General features: G+C 49.4%; 4 protein-coding genes across 4 annotated transcripts; 2 read left to right on the top strand and 2 right to left on the bottom strand.

The window, feature by feature from the left end:
- The first annotated feature begins 38 nt into the window (after positions 1-38).
- Positions 39-3132, top strand: zdhhc12b (zinc finger DHHC-type palmitoyltransferase 12b). Its single transcript, XM_044096162.1, has 5 exons — positions 39-394; positions 468-607; positions 1323-1415; positions 1580-1746; positions 1818-3132. The coding sequence occupies exons 1-5, from the start codon at positions 298-300 to the stop codon at positions 2131-2133; spliced, it is 813 nt and encodes a 270-aa protein (XP_043952097.1). The 5' UTR covers positions 39-297; the 3' UTR covers positions 2134-3132.
- On the bottom strand, positions 3123-13237 carry pkn3 (protein kinase N3). Its single transcript, XM_044096308.1, has 21 exons — positions 12986-13237; positions 11709-11979; positions 10357-10529; positions 10153-10270; positions 9932-10074; positions 8846-9076; positions 8253-8471; positions 7970-8113; positions 7480-7555; positions 6324-6477; positions 6167-6257; positions 6028-6086; positions 5710-5776; positions 5541-5632; positions 5114-5290; positions 4964-5026; positions 4811-4887; positions 4185-4327; positions 4008-4115; positions 3859-3939; positions 3123-3634 (listed from the first exon to the last, which is right to left on the bottom strand). Exons 1-21 carry the CDS (start codon positions 13220-13222, stop codon positions 3434-3436), a joined length of 2925 nt encoding a protein of 974 aa, XP_043952243.1. The 5' UTR covers positions 13223-13237; the 3' UTR covers positions 3123-3433.
- Positions 12894-18011, top strand: LOC122819429 (protein SET-like). Its single transcript, XM_044096163.1, has 9 exons — positions 12894-13053; positions 14049-14403; positions 15562-15619; positions 15687-15829; positions 15906-16009; positions 16104-16217; positions 16711-16881; positions 16953-17078; positions 17492-18011. Exons 2-9 carry the CDS (start codon positions 14334-14336, stop codon positions 17510-17512), a joined length of 807 nt encoding a protein of 268 aa, XP_043952098.1. The 5' UTR covers positions 12894-13053; positions 14049-14333; the 3' UTR covers positions 17513-18011.
- Positions 18012-19234: 1223 nt separating this feature from the next.
- Positions 19235-23030, bottom strand: skp2 (S-phase kinase-associated protein 2, E3 ubiquitin protein ligase). Its single transcript, XM_044144511.1, has 10 exons — positions 22878-23030; positions 22239-22441; positions 22059-22170; positions 21344-21487; positions 20819-20953; positions 20645-20743; positions 20447-20574; positions 20217-20268; positions 20029-20136; positions 19235-19791 (listed from the first exon to the last, which is right to left on the bottom strand). The coding sequence occupies exons 1-10, from the start codon at positions 22889-22891 to the stop codon at positions 19572-19574; spliced, it is 1215 nt and encodes a 404-aa protein (XP_044000446.1). The 5' UTR covers positions 22892-23030; the 3' UTR covers positions 19235-19571.
- Positions 23031-23405: the final 375 nt, after the last annotated feature.

Here is a 23405-nt window from a genome sequence, read left to right as displayed (position 1 = left end):
AGGCTCCTGCTATGTCACGTGTCTGCTGTCGACCAATCAGAGCTGTGTGCGTTCCAGATGACAACAACCCGCTGAGCGGCGGAATGCTAGCGGACCGCTGGCCAGAAAACACGGATTCAGATGCGGGTTTCGACTGTTTTCTGTTTGCGGTTAGTTCCTTTAACCTGACCCGGTCCAGTAGAACTGTTCTGAGGATCTCACTGAGTCCAGCCTGGGTCCTTCCCGAGCTGTTCACATCCCGGATTCCCAGCTGACATTCCCTGAAGGTTAGCATGAAAGTTCTGGAATGTTAGGACGATGTTCAAGAATGTGTTCGGTTCGGGATTCCTGGTGAGGACGGCCCATGTGGTTCTGACCTGGATCATCACGCTCATCCTCTTCCTGTATGACACAGGTGAGTCCGTCACAGGGGGCTCCAGGAGTTCCAGGTTTTCCAGGTCAGGACTTTTATTGTGTTTCCCCGGCAGAGCTGAGGAAGCAGGAGGAGACGGGTCAGCTGCTGCAGCCGGTTCTGTTCGTCCTGCTGGTTCTGGTGTCGGTTCTGCTGTACTTCGCGGTGTCGCTCATGGATCCGGGGTTCATTCTGACTGAGGACAGCGACCTGCAGGTGAGCCGGAAGTGGTCTGGGTCGGAACCACGCAGGTCTGGGAGCCTTTCTGCTGCAGGTTCTACATCCAGAACCTGGAGATTAAACCGACAAATCGGATCAGTACAACTTTAATCTCAGATTATTTCCGGTAAATTAGGGCCTAAAACCAGAGTGTCTCCAGACTTGGAGAATGTTCTGTATTGAACTGATCCAACAGAACCAGAACCAACAGTTACACGCTGCAAACCAGAGCTGGACGATCCAGGCAGAGAAATTTATCGCAATATAATATTTTGATAACATTTATCAACTGGCTGCATTCACATCGCAGCAGAGTTTTTCACATTCTAATCAGGCTTCTATCAGGACACCACTGCTTTAAGGAACGGGATTTATTAAGTGGATCTGATTATATGTTTTAATTTTCTGATATTTGTTGCTGCTCTCATGGAACAAATAATGGAGAAAACAGCAAAAATAAAACTGTAAAATACTGTAAGTTTAGTTTTTGAATTCAACATCATTAATTAAAATTTATTGAGACGACAATAAATCATATTAATGTTTTTATAATTATAATAAATAATAATTTCTAGTGTTAGCCTGTTAATAAACTCTCAGGAGTTTAAACTGCAGATCTTAAAGTTTTCCTCTCTAGCAGAGACTCTCCTGGTTCTGTCTGTCTGTTGGAGTGCGGCGGTGGCAGCGTCATGATGTGGGCTCTGTGTTCCAGTTCACTCTGGGAGTAACGGAGGAGCAGCAGGATATGATCCCGCCCAGCACCAAGTCGCTGCGTCAGCGCCGCTGCGGCCACTGCCTGCTGCAGGTACGAATCCCTGAGAGGCTGAGATCAGACAAACAGAAGCTAAAGGCAGAAAAATGATTTATATTCAGGAATATTAAATCAGTTGAATCCAGATTCAGAATCGGTTTATTGTTAATAATAATGAAGATGATGATGGTGTGTTTGTGTCTGTGTGTGCGGAGCAGCAGCCAATGAGGTCGAAGCACTGCCAGACGTGTCAGCACTGCGTGCGGCGCTACGACCATCACTGCCCCTGGATCGAGAACTGCGTTGGCGAGCGGAACCACCGCTGGTTCGTCCTCTACTTGGCCCTGCAGCTGCTGGTGCTGCTGTGGGGGCTGCACGTCGCCTGGTGAGTAACGCCCCGCCGCCCCGGGTCAGAGGTCAGGGAGCGTGGGCGCTGACGGCCGTGTGTCTCCTCAGGACGGGTCTGGGCCACGCCCCCTCCTGGTCGCGGTGGCTGCGCTCCAACGGCGTGCTGCTGGCGGTCTGCGGGCTGCTGGCGCCGCTGGCGCTGGTGGTGCTGCTGCTGCTCGGGTCGCACCTCTACCTGGTGTCCATGAACGCCACCACCTGGGAGTTCATGTCGCGCCACCGGATCTCCTACCTCAAGCATTGCGGCGCCGACCAGAACCCGTTCGACCGCGGCGCCGCCCGCAACCTGTGGGGGTTCTTCTGCCAGTGGGGCAGCGTGGTGTGGGAGCAGGCGTACTTCAGGGAGGACAGCGACCCGGTTTAGGTTCTGACCCGCTCACGGTGTCGGATCACCAGCGGCGGTTTTACTGGGTCACAGCTGGTTCTGTTCTCTGCCAGCCAATCGGTCCGGACCGACTGGCTGCAGTTCTGATCTCCACGGTTCCTCTGACCAGAACTTCTGCTCTGACCTTTCACCTTCACCCATCATTCAGGTTCTGACGGTTCTGTTCACATTTCAGACGTGGATCGGGTTCTGAATCCGTCTCTACAGAACTCGCCGCTGGTCCTCGGGTCACTGCTGCTCCTCTCCTTGGACCGCCATCTTCAGTCCTGGTCGCTGGTTGCCATGGTTACCAACCCACATGGACTCCCAGAAGGTTAACGGTACCACGGCCCTTGGTCGGGCCCGTCCAGCGCTGGGGAGCCGGGTTGCTGCTCCAGCACCGCCATGCTGGTTGGTTTGGGCTCAGATTGTTCTGGTGGTTCTGGTTCTGGTGGTTCTGGTACCAGTGGACAGCAGCTGATTAAAACAATAAACACAAACAGGAAGTGAGCCGGAGCTCCAACCTGTGACTTCCTGTCAGACCTGGACTCAGTCTGACGGTTTGACCCAACATCCTGGGAACATCAAAGTTTTTATCCGGGTCGTTTGTTTGTCTTGATCCCGACAGGAAGCTGACCGACGGACTTCCTGTTTCACCTGCCGGTTCAAATCGGGTTCCTGCTGCATGTCTGGAGTTTCTGGGTCCCTCAGGTTCTACCGGGTCCAGTCTTTTACCTTTACGGTGGATTTATTCCAGAACTGTTCCTACATTCCTGGTTGTTCAGATGTTTTCAACATGTTTAGTTTTCCAGGCAGAAGAAGCTGCTGCAGCGTAAACTGAGGGGTTAAAGGTCCAATACGGAGAGCAATAAAGCTCAAAGTTTCTCTTGCTGGAGCTGCTTTTATACCCTAAAGGTATCTAAAGGTTGTTTTTCTGACTGTTATTGATTCTGTGATTTTTTACCTCTGAACAGAAATAAAGTCGTTACTGAGAAGAAAGTCCAGCTTTTATTCATCAATTCTCACATTAAATAGGCTGGTTGCTTAATAAATCATCATCATCATCTTCATCATCATCATCACATCCACATTTCTGCAGAATAATTTAAAACACAGAAAGACAAACATTCACTGTTTTGACCTAAAGGATATTTACAGCTCAGACTGGGAGCAAAGTGCTGAGTAAAAAAGCAAAACCGCTTAAAACGGCCGGTGGGCGGAGTCAACAACCAGTGGGCGGAGTCCAGGGCCAGTGGGCGGAGTCAACAGCAAGTGGGCGGGGCCGGGCAGAGCCAGGCCGTCAGCTGATCAGGGAGAAGTCGAAGTCGTTGAAGACCTGCTGATGCTCGGCGCTGACGGCGGTCGGCGTCCTCGGCAGCGTCAGAACCGGCTTCAGACGCGTGAACTCCTCGTCGAAGTTGCTGACGTCCTGCGGAGCCGCGATGGTCGGCAGGAAGGGGGGTTTCAGCCGCTTGGCCAGCAGGGCGTCCCAGTCCATTCTCTGGGGGAGAACGGGATTAAAATCTTGAACCCAAACAGAACCGAGCCGCCAACATCAGAACAGCTGTTACTCTGACCAGCTTGGTCCACTTGATCCCAGGCATGTGAAACTAAATATAATCCAGTTCAGTGCCGTCTCCATGGTAACTAATAAACTCAACATTTCATCACCAGAACCAGCAGGTTATCAAGCTGCGGGACCGCTCTGGGTTCTGCAGAACCGACCTGGAAGAACTTGTGTCGTTTGACCTCGGCGGCGTCGTCCTTCCCCGATCCGAGTCTCTGGTCCGGGTTTTTCTGCAGCAGCTGGAACAGAGAGATCACCAATAAAACCCGGTGGACCCGCTGGATCCACAGGTTGGACCAGAACCGACCTGCTGGATGAGCGACTTGGACTGAGGCGACAGGAAGCGAGGGTAGCGCACTTCCTCATTCACGATGCTGTCGAACACTTCCTCCTCATCGTCACCTGGGAAAGGCGACTGGAACAGAACAGAGTCAGAACCGGAACCTGCAGAACCGTGGGCACCGTTCTGCGGAGGGTCACTGACCTCCCCCACCAGCATCTCAAACACCAGAACTCCCAGTTCCCACCAGTCCACGCTGCGGGTGTAGCTGTCCTCCGTCAGAACCTCCGGAGCCAGGAACTCCGGCGTGCCGCAGAAGGTGCTGGTCCGATCGCCGTGGCCCATCCCTACACACACACACACACACACACCGATGATGGTTACCCTGGTAACCGTCATCCCCATGGTAACCGGTGGCAGTTGGAGAGTTTATCGTTTACAGAAACAAAGAGTTTAATACCATTTCATCTTCCTACATCTGCTGAACCATCGGAGGTCCCAGGTTTCCTTCCTGTTTATTGAATCACCATAGCAACCAGTCACAGAGGAGGGAATCACCATAGAGATCAAAAGATGGCGCTCCCCCAGTGTCAGCTTCCTGTTAGCTTGTTAAATGGGTCAGAACCACCTGGTGGCTAACAGGCTAACAGGAAACAGTCTTACTTGGATTTTCACAATAAAAGACATAACTGGTATCTATGCAGTTTTCATCTCGTGTTATTCTGGGGTCAGGTGAGTGCGTCCAGGTGGGCTGGACTGTAGCCGCTCTGCCATTGGTTCACACCTTTGGACCAATCAAAAGACAGGAAACACTTTGGTTCTTTCCTCACCTTCTTTGCACAAACCAAAGTCTGCGATCCGGACGTATCCATCGGCGTCCATCAGCAGGTTGTCCAGTTTCAGATCCCTGGAGGACAGACAGGAAATCCACTGCAGAGTCCAGCCAATGAGCAGCGTCTGGGGGCGGGGCCTGAGCCACTCACCTGTAGACGATCTGGTTCTGATGGAGGAACTCCAGACCCAGCAGAACGCACGAAGAATAAAACCTGGAAACCAATAAGAGGCCAGCTGAAACCAGGTGCCGTACTTTGACTGGACCGTTGGGAGCGAGCGGAGGGAGGCTGCGGGCTCACAGGGACTGTTTCTCGGAGAAGATGGCGGTGTGGATGTGCTTCATCAGGTCTCCGCCCGGCGAGTAGGCCATGACGAAGCAGACGTGTTCGGCCGTCTGGAAGCAGCCGTGCAGGTTGACCAGGAACGGGTGGCGGGCCGAGTTGATCACCTCCAAGATCCGCTTCTCGGAGACCAGACTGGACCGGGTCAGACAAACCAGAACCACTGAAACAAACTTTCCTCTCAATGAAGATCTAACTTCAGACGGAACCAGGAAAGGTTCTGCTGGAGTCCAAACCGGGTCAGGATCTCCACCAGAACTTTCAGAGTTTCTCTGAGAAGTTCTGCTAAACGTACTGAATGATGAGTTCAGGAAACGTTCTACGTTCCTGTAACCGGGTCAGAACCGGGCCGTGTTTTGTACATGCGGTTCTGGATCTTCCTCACCTGTCCACTTCATCCCGCGTGATGACCTCACTCTTCTTCAGCGCTTTGATGGCGAACATTTTCCCAGACTTCTTGTACTCGGCCAGCAGAACCTTGGTTTGGGTCAGAGCAGGTTCTGTTAGTGGTTGACCTTTGTCGGGTTTTACGGCGGATCCCGGCGTTCCGGTACCTTTCCGAAGTGTCCTCTTCCCAGGACAGAAACGCACTGGAAGTCGTCCATCTTCAGCGCCGCGGACCTGCAGACCAAACACGGTGAAAGAACCGGACCTCTGGACCGGGCCGGCAGAGTTCTGCCTGCAAAACGCTGCGATCCAGAAAACTTTACAGTTCTAGTGTTTAAAGACGCAGGAATCAGCCAAAACATTATGACCAGTGGATCCTTTGAGGTTCTGTTCCTGATCAGATTATTAATCCAGATTATCTGTAATCTCATGAATAAATGAGGGTTTAATTAGTATCCATTCATAAAAGTTTTTCTGGGACTCACTGCGGCGCCGGTCCAGTTGAGGCCTGCCGTCTGGGTTTCAGGCTCCTCCGGTCAGGAGACTTTTCCAGGTGAAAATCAGAGACGAACTGAAAGTTAATAAATGTTGGTGTCTGATCATAACTTTAAGTTCCTCTCAGACCTGCCAGGCGTCTTCCGTCTCCTTCCTGGCGGGAGGAGAAGATCTTCTGATGGACTCTTCAGAGACGGCGAGTCTGGACGGAGTTCGCTCTCTGACAGGAAACAGATTCATCAGCTCTGACGACATCCGGAGGATCTCTGACGTTTCCGACTCTCACCGTGGCGGCGAGCCGCTGGACGCCGCGGCGCCGGCAGCCGGCAGCGGCGGACTCATGGCTTCCGGGGAGTTGCATGGCGGCAGGAAGTTCATCATCAGGCGGCCCCATGTGGCGAAGTTCAGGTTCATCTGAGACGCCCGGAGGAAGTTCCTCCCTGGAGGAAACAGACAGCAGGTCACCAAGCCGCCATGTTTCCTGAACCAAAACATCTTACTGCCTTCTCCCCGACTCGGAACAGGTGTTCTGTCAGATAGCCATACATGTCAGAATAGCATACATCATGGAAGACTGCTGGTCACTGATTCTGCAGGAGGTCCGCCATACTGGAGATCGTCAGCTTGTCATAACCTGGCGAAGAGACAATAAAAAGTAACTAAATAAATTAAATTTAATGCTGCTGCAGCTGCAGTAAACTACAAAACACGTCCTAAAACACGCCCTGTTTAAATTCACGTCCCCCACTTCCTTAATATTTTTGGGTTGGATAACATGTCTGCTAACTTGGATAGCATGTCGTGTATGAAAACGCAATTTTTACCCACATTGAAACTGGGGCAAAACCAGTGTTTCACTTTTGAAAAAAATCCTTATCTACGTCATGATTCTATGTTGCTGATTAAATAAAATCATATGGTAATGACAACGTATACATGTCTGAGCTAAGCGATGACTATCTGACAATGACAGATATAGCCATCAGTTTGTCATACGCGTATGACGATCTGACAATGTATGGCTATCTGACAGAACACCGGCCTTACTAGAACCGACTCCACTGGGTCCAAGACAAAACGTGACATCAGAAGACTGCTGGTCACTGATTGGCTAGGGGGCGGAGTCACTGGTTATGTCACGACTCCGTTACAATAACCTGACGTCAACAGCGACCGACAAGAAAAACCCAAATAGAGCCGAACCTACTGGGCCCTGCTGGTGCTGCTGGAATTTTCCCAGAAAAAATGTTCTCTGATGAACTTTCAGTTGAATAAAGTTTGAAGTTTTGATGTTGAGAAGTAAAGTTTTTGACAGGAACCAGGACTGAGCAGTGGATCAGGGGATGGTGGCCACATGGGAGGCAGCCTCATCCTGGACTGCATCACAAGGATTTAACAAAAATGTCCTGGAACATAACAGGACATTTTAAAGAGATTTTCACCTTTTTCCTTGGAGAAAATCCTGATCTGCCTCTGGAGTTTGGACGGACGCTCGATGACGGGATTGATGAAGGTCACCTGGAAATAAAAATGAAGTTTCAGGACTTAAGATTTTCAGTTATAAAACTCAACACAGATTCATTTTCATTCTGTGATAAAAGTCTGCAGCTCTCCATCTCTACAAGGTGAAAACGGGTGAGGTGGAGGGGCGGGGTCACTCTGGGGTCACTCAGGGGTCACTCTGGGGTCACTCAGGGGTCACTCTGGGGTCACTCTGGGGTCACTCAGGGGTCACTGGGTGTTAAACTACTTCCTGTAAGTCAACAGTCCGAACCGCTGCAGTTTTCGTTCAACATTCATTTACAGAGATGCTGCTGGATCATGAAGGTTCTGGAATCTGAGCCGCTGGTTCTGCTGTTAAACGTGATGAGAGCAAAGAGAACCCGACCCTGGTTCTGTACAACTGGACCTGAAACTGGGAAGCAGCCAAACCTCGATGAAGACGATTCCCTGAGGCTCCAGCTCCAAACACATGCCGTGTCTGCGGTTGTCCAGGAAGTCCTCCAGGCGCAGGAACTTGACGGCGCTCAGCGCCCGCCAGTCCCTCCGGTACACCGCCACCTCCAGCTCCCTGGACTGGACCAGAACCAGCACCACAATCACTACTGGTTTACAGCAGGAGCTGCTTTCTGCTCCGTCTGGAGACTCTAAGGTTCATTAGACTGGAAAATTATTCTCTGGTTCGGATCAGAACCAGAACCACCAGTGTACTGACCCGCTCCAGCTCGGTGCTGAAGTTCTGGCCCCAGGCCTCCTTGCCCTGCGGCCTCCAGTGAGTCCGGCCCATGACCCGGTTGTCGACCTTCAGCACGGCGCTGACCTCCGCTGGAACAGAGACAGGAGGGAGAAACCGGGTCACTTCTGATCCGGATGTTCTGAGGGTTCTGCTCAGATCAAACGAGCCGCAGCGGTTTGGATCGGACGGGAAACGAAGGAATTATTTCAATGGTTCAAACCCAAACCTGACAGAAACGTGTCATGTTTGGGTTTAACAGAACTTTCTCCGACTTTCCCAACAGAATCATCAACATTGATTTCAAGGTTTCGATGCAGGACAGAGTCAGCACTTCCCTTCAGGAACTTCCTAATAAAACTGATATGTAGGAGGGACTTTATCGTCTGAGGTTTGACCCAAACACCAAACTATTTCATCTGAGAGACAGACGGCAGGAGAGTCCAGAGATTAGTGAGCGAGAGCCGAGCCACATCTGGGCGTGACGACAGGAAATCATCGTCACATTCAAGCACCACCAAACAGGAAGTCGTGAATCCAGTGGATCCTCCAGGATGTTTCTGTTATGAAAGTACTGGACCTGTTAGACTGGCCGGTCTGAAGAAGGACGAGGAGGATGATGAGGAAGACGACGGAGCGGCGGACTGTTTCTTCGGCGTTCTGTAGGACGGAGCGATTCCAGACTTCAGAGTCTCCATGATGGCGGCTCGTGTGGGATGATCCTCAGGAAGCTCGGCGAGCCGCCGCTCCAGGGACAGACGCAGGAGGTCCACCTTCTGGGACGACTCCTGGATCCGGGCCTGGGCCTGGAGGGACAGAACCCATCAGAACCGATCAGAACCGATCGGAACATGGTCAATGATCACAGCGATTCAAGGACAGATGAAATAACAAATCTGAGGTAAACTGTATTATTTGTATATTTGCATTAGTTTAAAAAGTGTCATGAAAACAAAATAAAAATGGACTGAATGATATTTATAGAAATAATCACAGAAAATATACATTTTAAAACATCAGAAGTTTTTCCTCCTTCCTGCTCAACAACCATCATGACCAATTAGATTCCCTGACAGTGTTGGCTCCGCCCACCAACCGTTAAAAGCACAATTAGCCCCGCCCACTGAGGAGCAAACAGGGTTAGCCCCGCCCACTGATGAGCAAACAGGGTTAGCCCCGCCCACTGATGAGCAAACAGGGTTAGCCCCGCCCACTGATGAGCAAACAGGGTTAGCCCCGCCCACTGATGAGCAAACAGGGTTAGCCCCGCCCACTAGTTCTTAAAATATTTAGAGAAACATTAAGTATTTACAGTTAAACAACTTCCACATGGAATCATAAATGTATTTATGGATTTAATGTCTGCATTTCTCAATGTGTTAATTTATTTAATGACGTGTTTATTGAATTGTGTCACTTTTGGGCCTTGATTTACACGCATTCCACTGCAGTCAGACTTGGAATAGGCCATCAAATCTGATCACCACGGTGTGTTATAGCAAATGTTGTTCATCTAGTTATGATCAGAAAATAGGATCAATATTCTGCTGTGTTTCTAAAGCAGCACAACATGAGAAAGGATAAAGCTTTCCACACCACAGCAGTGCAGGAAGGGCCATTAATGATGGCAGCCAGGATCCCTGACCCGATCGGGTCGGTACCTCGGTCAGAACCCGCCGCTCCTTCAGGTCCACCAGCTTCGTCACGTTCCTGGCTCCTTCGGCGACGGCCGATTCGATCTTCATGCGGTGCAGCAGCTCAGCGACGCGCAGCTCCACCGGGCCGATCATCTCCTCGTCTGGACCTGGAACAGAGAGACGGTTCAGAGCCGGCCGGACCCGGACCGCGCCCGGTCCAGGACAGAACCTCTCCGTTCAGTTACCAAGGGAAGAGCCCTCCTCCCGGGCCTGGCAGACTTTGACGATCTGTATCCTCAGCAGCTCAATCTTGGTCCGGCTGTCCTGGAGCATCTGCTGGGCCGTGGCCAGCATCTTCCGGTCCTGGAACACAAACCGGACCGGGTCACGGTTCTGATCCGCTCGGACCAAGGAGCTTTATTTTGAAGGAGACAGGAAGTAAGTCTCACCTTGAAGGACCTGCTGCTGTAGGTCTGAATCATGTTCTCGGCGCCCTGCTTCACTTTGGTCTCCATGGTCAGCTGTTTCTTCAGATTTCTGATGCGGCTGGCCAGTGGTGATGTCACTTCCTCCCACTGACTCGGCTCTGATGATTGGTTCTCTTCCTCCTCTGGGACGGCCGCTTTGAAACGCACAGAGTCAACAAACTTACTTAAAGTTTGAATTTCCTGGTTGCTATGGTGATTCCTACCTTACTAAATTCACCAAGAAGGATTCAGGAGAAACAATCAGTCAGCAAAACATCAAAATTAAAGTCGAGCTTCAGGGCTTCTGCTAAATATCAGGTTGATGTAGCACATTAGCATTAGCTTCTGCTAAATATCAGGTTGATGTAGCACGTTAGCATTAGCTTCTGCTAAATATCAGGTTGATGTAGCACGTTAGCATTAGCTTCTGCTAAATATCAGGTTGATGTAGCACATTAGCATTAGCTTCTGCTAAATATCAGGTTGATGTAGCACATTAGCATTAGCTTCTGCTAAATATCAGGTTGATGTAGCACGTTAGCATTAGCTTCTGCTAAATATCAGGTTGATGTAGCACGTTAGCATTAGCTTCTGCTAAATATCAGGTTGATGTAGCACGTTAGCATTAGCTTCTGCTAAATATCAGGTTGATGTAGCACCTTAGCATTAGCTTCTGCTAAATATCAGGTTGATGTAGCACATTAGCATTAGCTTCTGCTAAATATCAGGTTGATGTAGCACGTTAGCATTAGCTTCTGCTAAATATCAGGTTGATGTAGCACATTAGCATTAGCTTCTGCTAAATATCAGGTTGATGTAGCACGTTAGCATTGGCTTCTGCTAAATATCAGGTTGATGTAGCGCAATAGCATTAGCTTCTGCTAAATATCAGGTTGATGTAGCACGTTAGCATTAGCTTCTGCTAAATATCAGGTTGATGTAGCGCAATAGCATTAGCTTCTGCTAAATATCAGGTTGATGTAGCACGTTAGCATTAGCTTCTGCTAAATATCTGGTTGGTGTAGCACGTTAGCATTGGCTTCTGCTAAATATCAGGTTGATGTAGCGCAATAGCATTAGCTTCTGCTAAATATCAGGTTGGTGTAGCACGTTAGCATTAACTTCTGCTAAATATCAGGTTGATGTAGCGCAATAGCATTAGCTTCTGCTAAATATCAGGTTGGTCTAGCACGTTAGCATTAGTTTATGCTATATATCTGGAATAATCTAGAGAAATCCTGAAAGTTTAACTGTAAAACGGATCCCAGTTGAATTATTCTGATTTATTTGGACTGAGCGGCTCCAGAACATTTATAGCTGCTGTAGCGTTTTACCTGTGTGGTTGTCCTTCTCCGTTGCCATGGAGATGGCGTTGAGCTCCTGCAGCTGCAGGTGGAGCTGCTCCAGCTTGCGGTTGGACGCCTTCACCTCGCCGTCCACGGCGCCGCCCCGCCGGCTCGGGTACGCCCGCCGCATCCTCTCCGCCGCCTCTTTGATCTTCAGCTCCAGCTGGATCTCCTGCCGGACCTGCGCCCGGGTGTTCTCCAGCCGCTGCTGGAACTGCGGGTCCAGAATGTCCAGCTGCTGCTGCTGCTGCTTCCCATCCTGACAGGAAACACACAACAGTTGAGGCCGGGTCACTTCCTGTTGGACTGCAGCCGCTTTACTCTCAGAATCCACTCAGATCAGAAACCTGATCTAAACTGAACTAGGATCACTGAGAGAGAGAGACTACAGAAACCGATTTCTCCTCTGATACTTTGACTAGGCCATTAGGCCAGACTGGAAACCCTCTCCTGCAAGATGACCTTTGACCCTGTGGTCCAGTAGGAACAGGGTGGGACCAAGAACACATCCCTGGATGAAAGCTCAGAGATGAACCACTGAAGACGACGACTCATTGATCACATCGACTTACTGTACAGTAAATGTCTCACTGTGTGGATTTCATTAATCCACCTCAGATGTCTTCCTTCCACTAAACTTTCTATCATGATTCTCCTCATGATTTCAGAATCAAAACATTTTGTTGCTCAGCAGGTTCAGATCACAGATTAATTAATATTCAAATATGAGGAACTGAACCCAGAAAAATCAAAGTTAATGAAACGAAAATCAACCTTAGTTCTGAATGAACGAAAGGATCAGATTAAAGATTAATTATGAGCAAAACCAAGACAGAAATATTCTAATGGAGGATTTCTGCTGGTGTCATGAGAACCAGTCCGGTTCCGGACCTTCCACCGGTTCCGGATCTTCCACCGGTTCCGGATCTTCCACCGGTTCCGGATCTTCCACCGGTTCCGGACCTTCCACCGGTTCCGGATCTTCCACCGGTTCCGGATCTTCCACCGGTTCCGGACCTTCCACCGGTTCCGGACCTTCCACCGGTTCCGGACCAGCTGGTTCCGAGCAGCCGGAAGTCGTTCTGCAGTGATTGTCTCAGGTGTTTGTGTCAGGAAGACAAAGCCAGGTGAGGAGGAGACAAACTGGACTAACAGGTAAATCCGCAGCAGCAGCTCTGCGACTCCAGCCAGAACCTCGGTGACCCGGACCGGTTCTGATGGGCTCCGCAACCGGTCCGGGTCTGTAGGAACGGAGCCGGACTCACCTGAGGCGTCGGGGCTGACATGGCGGCCAGGTGCGCGGACGGACGCTTGGACTGATCTACCTGCTCAGGTGAGCTGACGGCCGCGGCTTCTTCCTCAATCACCGATGGAAACAAATCTGAGCGATCCTTTGAATCCGCGCTGACGTCATAGCACGCTGATTGGCTGCGCGCGGTCACATCGATGCACCTGCAGCCAATCAGCTCGCAGCGCCGGGTGCACCTGCACAGGTGAGGCATTCCGGCAGCCTCCTCCCTGCGAGCTGTCATCACAGCACTGAGTCACTCAGCAGGTCGGCCCAAACACGCAGCGTCACCTGAGCAGAATACTGAAAGAAACAGAAATCAGTCTCTGGTGTTAAAATAATGACATCACTTCCTGCTGTTGGCCGGATCCTGAAGACTAGCTCAGCTGCTGGTCACTTCCTCCTTCAGTCTGACCAGAAACAAAGTAAAGAGGAAATAATTATAATAGTAAAAAGGTCAAAGGTCAGGGAAACAGCAGCTGACAGACCACACACATGCTGGACACAGACTGTTCAGAGACCTGCTGGGACTAGTTACTGGACTGGTTGTGAAAACCAGGTTAGTTCCAGTCCATGGTTCTGATTCAAATATCCTGATCAATAACTTCATGGTTAGTTTATCGTTTCCTTCAGTAAAACTCAAAGCATCGCTCAGGTTAAACTTTATTTACCTCAAACTGGGGGAAGTTGAAGGTATTATTTAGAAATCATACATTTCTGTCACAGACAGATTCTTAGCATTTCCTCAGAAAACATTCTGAACTAAAGGCAGACATTTTGTTTTAGTGCTGGATCGTAGAAGAAATAAATAAAACAGATTATTTTAAAAGGTCACCCAGTCACACATTCATTAGTGAGTCTGATATCCTGTACAAAATTATATTATTACTGTTATTTTTTGTATATATTTAACACTTTTGTATCTTTTTTGTGTGAATCTGATGCTGATTTTCCCCTCTAATAAATACTATTTATATTCTTCCCTACATTAACATACTATGTACATAATGTTCTTTTTTCCTTCATTTTATTTCCTGTAGAGTTCATATATTTGTGCTTCATGTCTGAACGGTGAGTGACAGAAGTCTGGTCAGAAGTCAGTCTGGTCTTGACTTCATGCAGTTCCCGTGGCGTCCACATCCCTCCGGGCCACCGGGGGCAGCAGAGAGCCATAAATGTGTTGACGGAGGCGGGTCGGTTTGTTCCCATCGTGGCGCTGCTGGTGGACTGTTGTTTGTGAGGTGAAGTAAGTTTTGTCGTCAGGAGCAGAGATTTAACCCGCCGGGAGGAACTTCACGTCTACAGAGCGTCGGAGAAGCGGCAGCATGTCGGCCTCAGCGGCTAAAGTGAGCAGGAAGGAGAATTCAAACCACGACGCAGGGGACGAGACCTCCGGTAATAACGGTTCTCCTCTCAGCGCCATTTTCAGCTGTTTACCGTCATTATGCCGTCCTCACGGCCTCGGGTTCCGCTGATGGACTCGTGTTAACCATATCTTGGAAGTTAAAGCACCTGGTTTCCAGAAACAGCCTCAGTTCGCTCAATATGTTGAGATATTTAGTGATTCAGTTGCAGCTAACTAGCCGCGTTAGCCTCTGTTAGCTTCTACTAGCTTCTGCTAGCCTGTAGCCGTTAGTTTACAACACAGCAGGCCAGCAGTTGTTCTGAGTTTGGCTCCTAAAAGCTGTTTAAATAACCAGATCGGGTTAATTCACTGAGTTTGGGTCAGTGTGAGCTTTTATTAACAGTGAGGCAGCAGGAGGAGGCTCTGGATGAGCCGAGGGTTTTCACAGCAGACACGGAGCCGGAGCTCAGCCCGTTTTTCATTCAAACCAGGCCGCCTTAAACGGCAACAGGAAGGAGGGGGGTGGAGGGGCCGTCTGCGGGGGGAACCCACGATCTGCAGCGTGGAAAACCCCCAGCGAGGAGGGAATGCCTCCAGAAAAATACGACCCTGGGGCGGAAACACCGCAGACATGAACATGTAGAGTCACACAAGATAAAATATCTAAAAACAAGAGCAACAGTTTACAGCAGGGGCAAGATCACAACATGAAATACTGGGCAGTTATTAAACGTAACCATAGAAACGTGGAGAGTAGAATCATATTTTATATAAATGTGTTTGTGCATTAAAAGGTCTACTTACAGTAATTAAAAATAAAACTGCAGACACCAGCCGGGATGTAAACGTCAGGATCTGTGTTCACGCTGCTTTGTGCACCCAGGATGCAGCAGTCTGACTGAAAGAGATTATTAGATTATACTTTTATTTCACTGTGTAGAAGTTCACATTTTATTTCATTATGTTGAATATTTTGTGTTTCCTGCTGCTGCCCAATAATTTCCCAATCCTGGATCAATAAAGTTCACGTGAAACTGCAGTAAAGCTCAAATACTCTGAAATGAGTATGAACACTAACAAGCTGAGGATGTTTACATGTTAACATTTCCAAAATGTTTTTATTTTAAACCATAATAATTTGGATCTTAAATTAATTTCTCGGATTTTGCTGGGATTTTATTTCCTGAATTTCGATGCTTTGTTTTCAGAGAAAGAGCAGCAGGAGGCGATCGAACACATTGATGAAGTACAGAACGAAATCGACAGGTGAGTTTGAACCTGACGCGTCGTCATGGAAACCGTTTACTGTTCTTACACGCCCATTGTTTTCCAGATTAAACGAACAAGCCAGTGAAGAAATTTTAAAAGTAGAGCAGAAGTACAACAAATTACGCCAGCCGTTCTTTCAGAAGAGATCAGAGCTCATCGCCAAAATCCCAAACTTCTGGGTCACAACGTTCGTCAACCATCCACAAGGTAAACAGCCGGATCCGGTTCTGGTTCTGGTTCCTCTTCTCAGGAACAAATAAAAACTCCTGTCTGATGCTTGTAGTTTCGGCTCTTCTGGGGGAGGAAGATGAAGAAGCTCTTCATTATCTGTCCAAGGTTGAGGTCACAGAGTTCGAGGACATCAAGTCTGGATACAGAATAGATTTTGTGAGTCTCAGGTTGATTCTGTTAGTTTGTTCTGATGATGATGATGATGATGATGATGATGATGATCCACCTGTTCTCCTCTGTGTCCCTGCAGTCCTTCGATGAGAATCCGTACTTCGAGAACAAAGTTCTCTCCAAAGAGTTTAACGTCAACGAGGGCGGAGATCCCGTTTCCAAATCCACTGAGATCAAATGGAAAACTGGGAAGGTGCGTTTGGTCCGGCCTGCCGTCCGAAAAGCTTTTCACTAATCCAGGAAGTAGAAATAAATGTCATCATCCTGACTAACCTGAAACTAAAGACGTTTGGGGAGAAATAAATCTCTTTTTGTGAGTTTTATGTAAATGTGTGGGTTGAACTCTATGTTGTGTTTAAACATTTAAATTGAGCAGGAAGCTCATTCAGCTTAACCATTGTTTCAATGTAATTATTAATTATTAATTAATTATTCCTATTGATCGATCAAGAATCCAAACTGTTTTAGTTCATTTGTTTCATCTCCAAAGTCGGATGCTGAAAAAGTTTCAAAAACTTACCTGGAAAATGTTTAAAGTGCTTAAATGTGACAGTTCCTGGTTGTCGTTTTCACCTGATGCTGGTTAACAAGGTAACTGGCTGAATCTGGGTGCAGGAGGGCAGATCTGTTGTGGTTGGGATGACCATCATCACTGACATGTAACCTTTGACCTCTGGGTTCTGCAGGACTTGACCAAACGGAGTGGCCAGACGCCGAACAAAGCTGGGAAGAAGCGTCAGCACGAGGAGCCGGAGAGTTTCTTCACCTGGTTCACCGACCACTCAGACGCCGGCGCCGACGAGCTGGGAGAGGTCATCAAGGACGACATCTGGCCCAACCCGCTGCAGTACTACCTGGTAGGTGCAGGGGGCGCCGCTGGGGGCGGGGGCGCCGCCCGGCGGTTCGCTGACCATCTGGACGCTTCCAGGTCCCTGACATGGAGGATGAGGAGGGTGAGGACGACGAAGAGGAGGATGAGGAAGGTCTGGAGGACATCGACGAGGGCGAGGAAGAGGAAGGCGAAGACGAGGATGGAGAAGGGGAAGATGGAGAGGTGAGAGCTGCAGCTGGTCGTCATGGTTACTGTAAACAATGTTTTCTCACGGACGCTGCTGAGGCGCCAGTGGGAACAAACCTCCAGCAGAACCAGAAGGCTGTTGCTATGGAGACTGAACTGGTCTGTGGTTGGAGGAGACATCCTGACCAGCTGAACGTGTTGCTATGGCAACCTGCTTTAACCTTCTGGATTAAAGCCGTCCAATCAGATTGTAGATCTGATTCTGGTTTTAACAACCAGTCAGAGTCTGAACCGGTTTAAACCTGTTTTCAGAACTAGAGATTTCCTCCAGATCCTGTGAAGAATCAAACGTGTTCTTGTGAAGCGACCGGCCGCACTGTGGCCTGGTTCTGTTCTGACCCGGTTCTGCCGGAGCCTGACCTCATGTCTCTGTCCTTCTGTGTCTCCAGGACGACGGTGAGGACGACTGAAGCGTCTCGGCGCCGTCCTCCCGCTGCGGCCCGTCTGTGGGAAGGGGGTGGGGGGATTTGTAAAATATTTTTTTTGTTTCCAATATTTTCCTCCTGTGTGTCGTCGACCCGCCGGCCCGGCCCGGCCCGGCCCGTCGTCGGTCTCCAGACGCACCAGATGAAAACAACGATAACTTTGTAGCATTCTGCACGTCATTTCCTGTAGATTAAAGACGCGTCCGTTAGTTGGTCCAGATGGCGGTTCTGTTGTGTTTCTGCTAATAAGCCATGGTGCCGTGAGAACGTCTCATCCTAGCATCTTTAGCCACTTTTCTATATATATAAATGTATATTGTTGGGGGTGGGGGGGCTCTCCCATGAAGCAGCACCAGCTCGTTCCTCAGTCTCTACATGTTTCCGCTCAGAAAGCCAGTTCGGTCGGTTCCGCCTCGACCCGCTTCTCCCACAAACATGAATTCCTTTTTTTGTCTGTTTTAAATAAAATAAACCCAAATCTGGAGTCTGGTTCTGAACTCATTTATTACTAATCTGATTTGATCCTGAAGTTAATCTCAGATTGGAGCGAAACTGCCCATCCAGAATCTGCTGGTCCAAAACGCCAAGATGTTCAGTTGCATCAGCTTTTCTAGAGTAACTGGCTTTCTGATGTGACCCGAACAGAACCGGTCCTGTTAAACACGTCCGCCTCACTGGAAGTGACTTTTCTAATAAACCAATATGGCCGAATCAACCTGGGCTGTTTATTCCTCACTGATTCTGGTGGAACCCACTCATAAGTCATCTGGTTCTGATGAGTCTAACTGGAACCATCCACCGGGTCCAGTACGTCCACGGTACTGTGAAAAAGTATTTTAATCCTCCCTGTGGCTTGTTTCCTGTTTCACTACATAAATGACTTTCAGACTCGCTGCTCCATCACAGCTGATTCTAATGGTCCAATTAGCCGAGCGGGTCGAACTGCCGAACCAGGACAGTAAATCATGAAGGGTACCGGTACCGGACTCGGACGGCTCCGCTAAAGTAAGAACTCTGGAAAAAAGATGATTATTTAGCCGGTTATAAGAAAAAGGTTAATTTTATAAGGTCATATTTTCACCTTGTTATTCATAACAAATTAAACATGTAACCAGTTAAACGTTTAGCTTTAAAGTATTTAGGGAGTGAAATATTAAATTAGCAAGATAAATGTTTAGCTTCAAACGATTTGTTGGAAGCAAAATATAAAGTTTTGAACAAATTAGTGGGCAAAATATTTAGCTCAAAAAAGTTTATGAGCAAAAGTTTAACTGTATGCGTGAATAAATATTTAACTATAAACATTTAGCTTTAATAGTTTGGAAGCTAAATATGTTGGGAAACTAATTATAGAAACCAAATATGAAAATATAAATATATTGCTAATATTGAAGATTAATCTTTCAGTTCCAAACTAATTCAGATAAAATAATTTTCAAAGTAAATATTAAGCTCATTATTCAGTTTGAGGTAAATACTTTGTTTGCTAACAATATTTAGCTTCTAGTTAGCAAGCTAGGAAAGTTTGAATATTTAGCTTGCTAACATTTAATTTGCTAGCTTGTTTTAAAACTACTTAGTGAGCCAAATGTTTAATTATTTAGTTTGAAATCATAAATTAAAATAAAACAGTGACTCATTTTTCCCTCTTATGACTAAATAATCCAGATTATTTTATTAATTTTGGACCGTTTCGTCTTCTGAAAATGACATCACACAGCTTCCAGGGTTTAATACAAACACGATTCAGAGAAACATTTTCAAGTATAAAACTGGATCGGAACCGAACGGATTCGTGTTTAATCTCCCGGTTTTGATTGGAAATGATTTGGGTCTCGTTGGACCCGTCGGAACCAGAACCTCCTCTTCCATTAAAACAATGATTCCAGTGTCGAGTCATTATTCCAGCAGACCGTCCAGAACTTTAACATCATCAGAACCGGCAGAGTCCAACAGCGGCCGAGTCGCCCAGCAGGAGGCCGAGTCCGCCATCTGGCCCCCGGTACCAGGAACACTGAACAGAACCAGGACCCCTCAGGTCCGGTCAGAACCGGACCCTCAGTCTGCAGCCACGGCCCCACATGCTGAAGTCGGGCCGGGCGGCGCCGACTGGGCCGGCCGGAGTGGGCCGGGCCACGGCGGAGAACGGCCGGGCGTTGATGGCGAGTCGCGGCGAATCATCCTGCAGCGCCACCAGCTGGCCGTCCTGGACCAGGCCGAACACATCCAGGAACCGCAGGGACGGGATCGCCTTCCCGAGGTCACTGGGGACAGAACCGGGTCAGAACCAGAACACCAGCTGAGCACTAAACTATTCTACAACATCCAGAACCTTTGGAAGCTGCATCTGGTTCTGGTCCAAACTCACCAACCGGGTCGAATCAGAAGCTTTAACTGATTCTACCAGTTAATCTGAAATGTGTGGCCTGCCTTTAAAGCCATCCCCACCGAGTCAGAACCAGGAAGAGGGTGTGGACTTTGACTAGGCCGCAGTGACTCACCACAGCGCCGCCAGGTGGATGTGGTAGCAGCGGCTCAGCGACAGGTGGAGCAGCTTCTGCAGCCGCTTCAGAACCAGGAGGCTGTCGGCCGTCAGCAGCGTGCTGTCGCTGCAACCAGAGAGACCGTCAGAACCAGAACCAGAACCGGAACCGGAGCAGCAGCAGGAAGCCACGCCCACCGCTCTCACCTGAGATCCAATGTCTGCAGGTCCGGACATCGGTCCACCAGAACCTTCACATCTGGAACAAACAGAACTGATTCAGTGGGACAGAAGAACTGTTCACCCAAAATAGAACTGTTCATCACACAGGGATGATCTGGTGAAGAACTGAATCACAAAGCAGGTGAACCGTCGGCCCTGCAGAGCGCCCAGAGCAGGGGCTCTGGCCCGGTTCCGGCCCGGTTCCGGCTCCTCACCGTCCAGCGCCAGGCTGTCCCGGTAGCCGCTCAGGTTGAGGTGCGTGACGGAGGGGCTCAGGGTCTCCACCAGGTTCTGGACGTGGTTCCTGCTGAAGCTGCACCAGGAGATGTTGAGCTGCTCCAACCTGAGGCGGAACACAGAGCGGGTCAGAACCGGGACCGGTCCGGGTCGGCCCGAGCGGAGCCGGTTCTGACCTGCGGCAGGAGTCCAGCGTGGCGGCCAGAGCGGCGGCGGAGAATCCGGAGCAGCCGCCCAGGTTGAGCTGCAGCAGGTCCGGGTTCTGGGCCAGGCAGCTGCAGAGCGGACCAGACAGAACCGTCAGAACCAGTCCTACCCACCCGGCCCGGCCCACGGCCCGGCTCGGTTACCTGAGGACGTCGTCGGACAGCGGCAGCGCCTCCAGGCTGAGGCGGCGCAGTCGGCTGCAGCGACAGACGACGCTGCGCAGCGCCGAGGCAGAAACCACGGAACCAGACAGGTCCAGATCCACCAGCTGGAGCCGCCTGCAGAACCAGAACCAGGAGTCACCAGCCGCGCACCTTCAACCACAGAGACATTCAGCATCCACTGGAACCAATCTGAACGGTGCGGCCTGCTTTTACATCCAAGCCCTTTACTCTGAAACCCGGCGGTCCAGATGTTCTGGTTCCGTAGAGAAACCAGCTCACAGGGCAGCATGGTGCTGAGCCTGGGGTCAAAGGTCACCAGCCTGATCATGCAGCATTATGGCTTATAATGGCCTAGTCAAAGTCCAGAGCTGAACCCAGCTGAGGCAGGGTTTAAAGGCACGCCGCACTTTTCAGATCTTATTATTGAATATTTGAGTTCAATAAGAACCCAGAACAGAACCACGAACCGGGCCTTACCGGACCAGGAGGACATTCTGGACTCACCCGGGTTCTGAGAGGTCCAGTTCCTCAACAAACGCCCGTGGGCAGCGCAGCCTCTGGACCCCGGTCCTCAGGACCAAACGCAGAGCCGGGCCCGTTTGGGTCAGGCCCTCCAGGTCCACACTGACCCACAGGGACTCGTCCAGCCTGCAGAACCAGAACCAGAACCAGCCGGGTTCCTTTAACAGGCTCCAGACCAAAACAAACATCACAATTTAACGGAGCGCCGTTCTGTTACTGGGAATACTGGGACTGAAGAGACTTTCAAATTAAAAGCCCACATTTCAACAAACTCAGCTTTAACTCGATTCTAATAATCGATTATTCTGACGATTAATTGGATAAAAATAAACAAATAACCTGCAGATTTTTCATCAAACCATTAAACTAATTCTAAACAACAGAAATGCATTAAAATATAAAATAAAATCAATTTAAATCAAAGTAAACATTTTATTGCCTGAAGCTGAACGGCAGCAACACAGTGCAGAGCGGATCTGGTGATTGATTACTGATTAATTGGATGGAAAGGTGATTGATTGGAGCTTTTAGTAGAATAGATCTACGTTTGGCAGATTAGCGATTAATCGGTTTGATCGTTTTAATAACTGATTCAGTTATTAATCAGTTATTAAACTGATTCATTTTAATAACTGATGATAATGGAATAATGAACGTGTAGTGAGCTGTGACCCATCAGAACCGGTTCGGGACTCACGCCAGGCGGTTCCAGCGGCGGCACACCGCAGAAACCCGCAGCAGGTCCGGCAGCGGGAGGCAGCCGCAGATCCGCAGCAGCAGCTCGTCCGGCAGGTGATCCCAGGAAACACCTGCAGGGAAACAGCTGGAGTCACACCTGGACACACCCTCCGGAACCAGAACCGAGCCGGGTTCCCACCTGAGCCGGACTGCCGCCTCCTCCGGGACCTCCGGGCCAGGACGAACCGGCCCTCCCGGTTCTCCTTCCCCAGGCAGGCCGGCCAGGGCTGCTTGGGCCGCGGGGAGTGCAGCAGCACCAGGTCGGTCGGAGTGGACTCGGAACCGAGGCTCTTCCGCTTGATGCCGAACCGCTTCTGGCAGGAGAGCTCCTGCAGGGGAAGGCTGCAGGCAGAGGTCAGAGGTCACAGGTCAGAACACCACAGCTGGGATGGTCCAGACCGCTGAGGGTCCGGCAGCGGCGGCTGTCCGCCATGTTGGGAACCGGGAGGAAACCGCGCAATGCCGGCAGGAGGCCTCCAGTCAGCCTCACCAGTTCATACTGGTTTAACTGGGTTAATAAGGGGTTAAGCGGCTGGAACGAGACAAAGAGCCGCTAATAAACTGGATCAGAATGACTGGGAGGAAACGGCGCCATTTAACACGAATAGAGTCAGATTATGGATAAAAACAGATCAGATTATTATAACATATATTCCTAATCAGACAGAGAAACTGAGCAACTCAGTTAATCTGACCCGTTCATCGGTCCGCGCTGTTCCCTCCACAATAAAGTGGCGGAAAAACGTCAGAAAGGTGAAATCAAAACTCAGTTTCCTACCTGTCCTCCGACATTTCCTCAGTAATCCCGATAATCCCGCCGTTAAATCCCGGATTTCACCCAGAAGTTTCTCTCTGCGCTCCAAACTTGGACTCTTTAAACCTGCCGCCACCGCACACGCGCCCTGTTTTCATGACGTAGTGACGTGTCGTCACAGAGTGACGCGGCCTCGCGCTGCGTACCGCCCCCTGGCGGCCAGGAGGAAGAAGGACAGACATTGATTATTAAACAGCTTCTAATCCAGATTATTCTGGTTGTTCTGCAGCATCGTAAATTTCCTTTTATTCTGTTGATCTGAATCTTCTCTGCATTTGGTCACATCAATCCCAAACTGATGAAGTTCATTAGTTTAATTCATAAGATAAAATATGTTATTGATCCTAAAGGCAGATGGAGGCAGCATCATTAAATAAAATAAAAATAATCCGTCATCCAGCCGACTCTGGATGGATGGATGATGGATGGATGGATGGATGGATGAAGGATGGATGGATGATGGATGGATGGATGGATGGATGATGGATGATG

The sequence above is a fragment of the Gambusia affinis genome, linkage group LG17 (assembly GCF_019740435.1).
Source record: "Gambusia affinis linkage group LG17, SWU_Gaff_1.0, whole genome shotgun sequence".
Lineage (NCBI taxonomy): Eukaryota > Metazoa > Chordata > Actinopteri > Cyprinodontiformes > Poeciliidae > Gambusia > Gambusia affinis.
The sequence above is the reverse complement of the archived record's forward strand: the minus strand, read 5'-3'. Positions and strand labels throughout refer to the sequence as shown.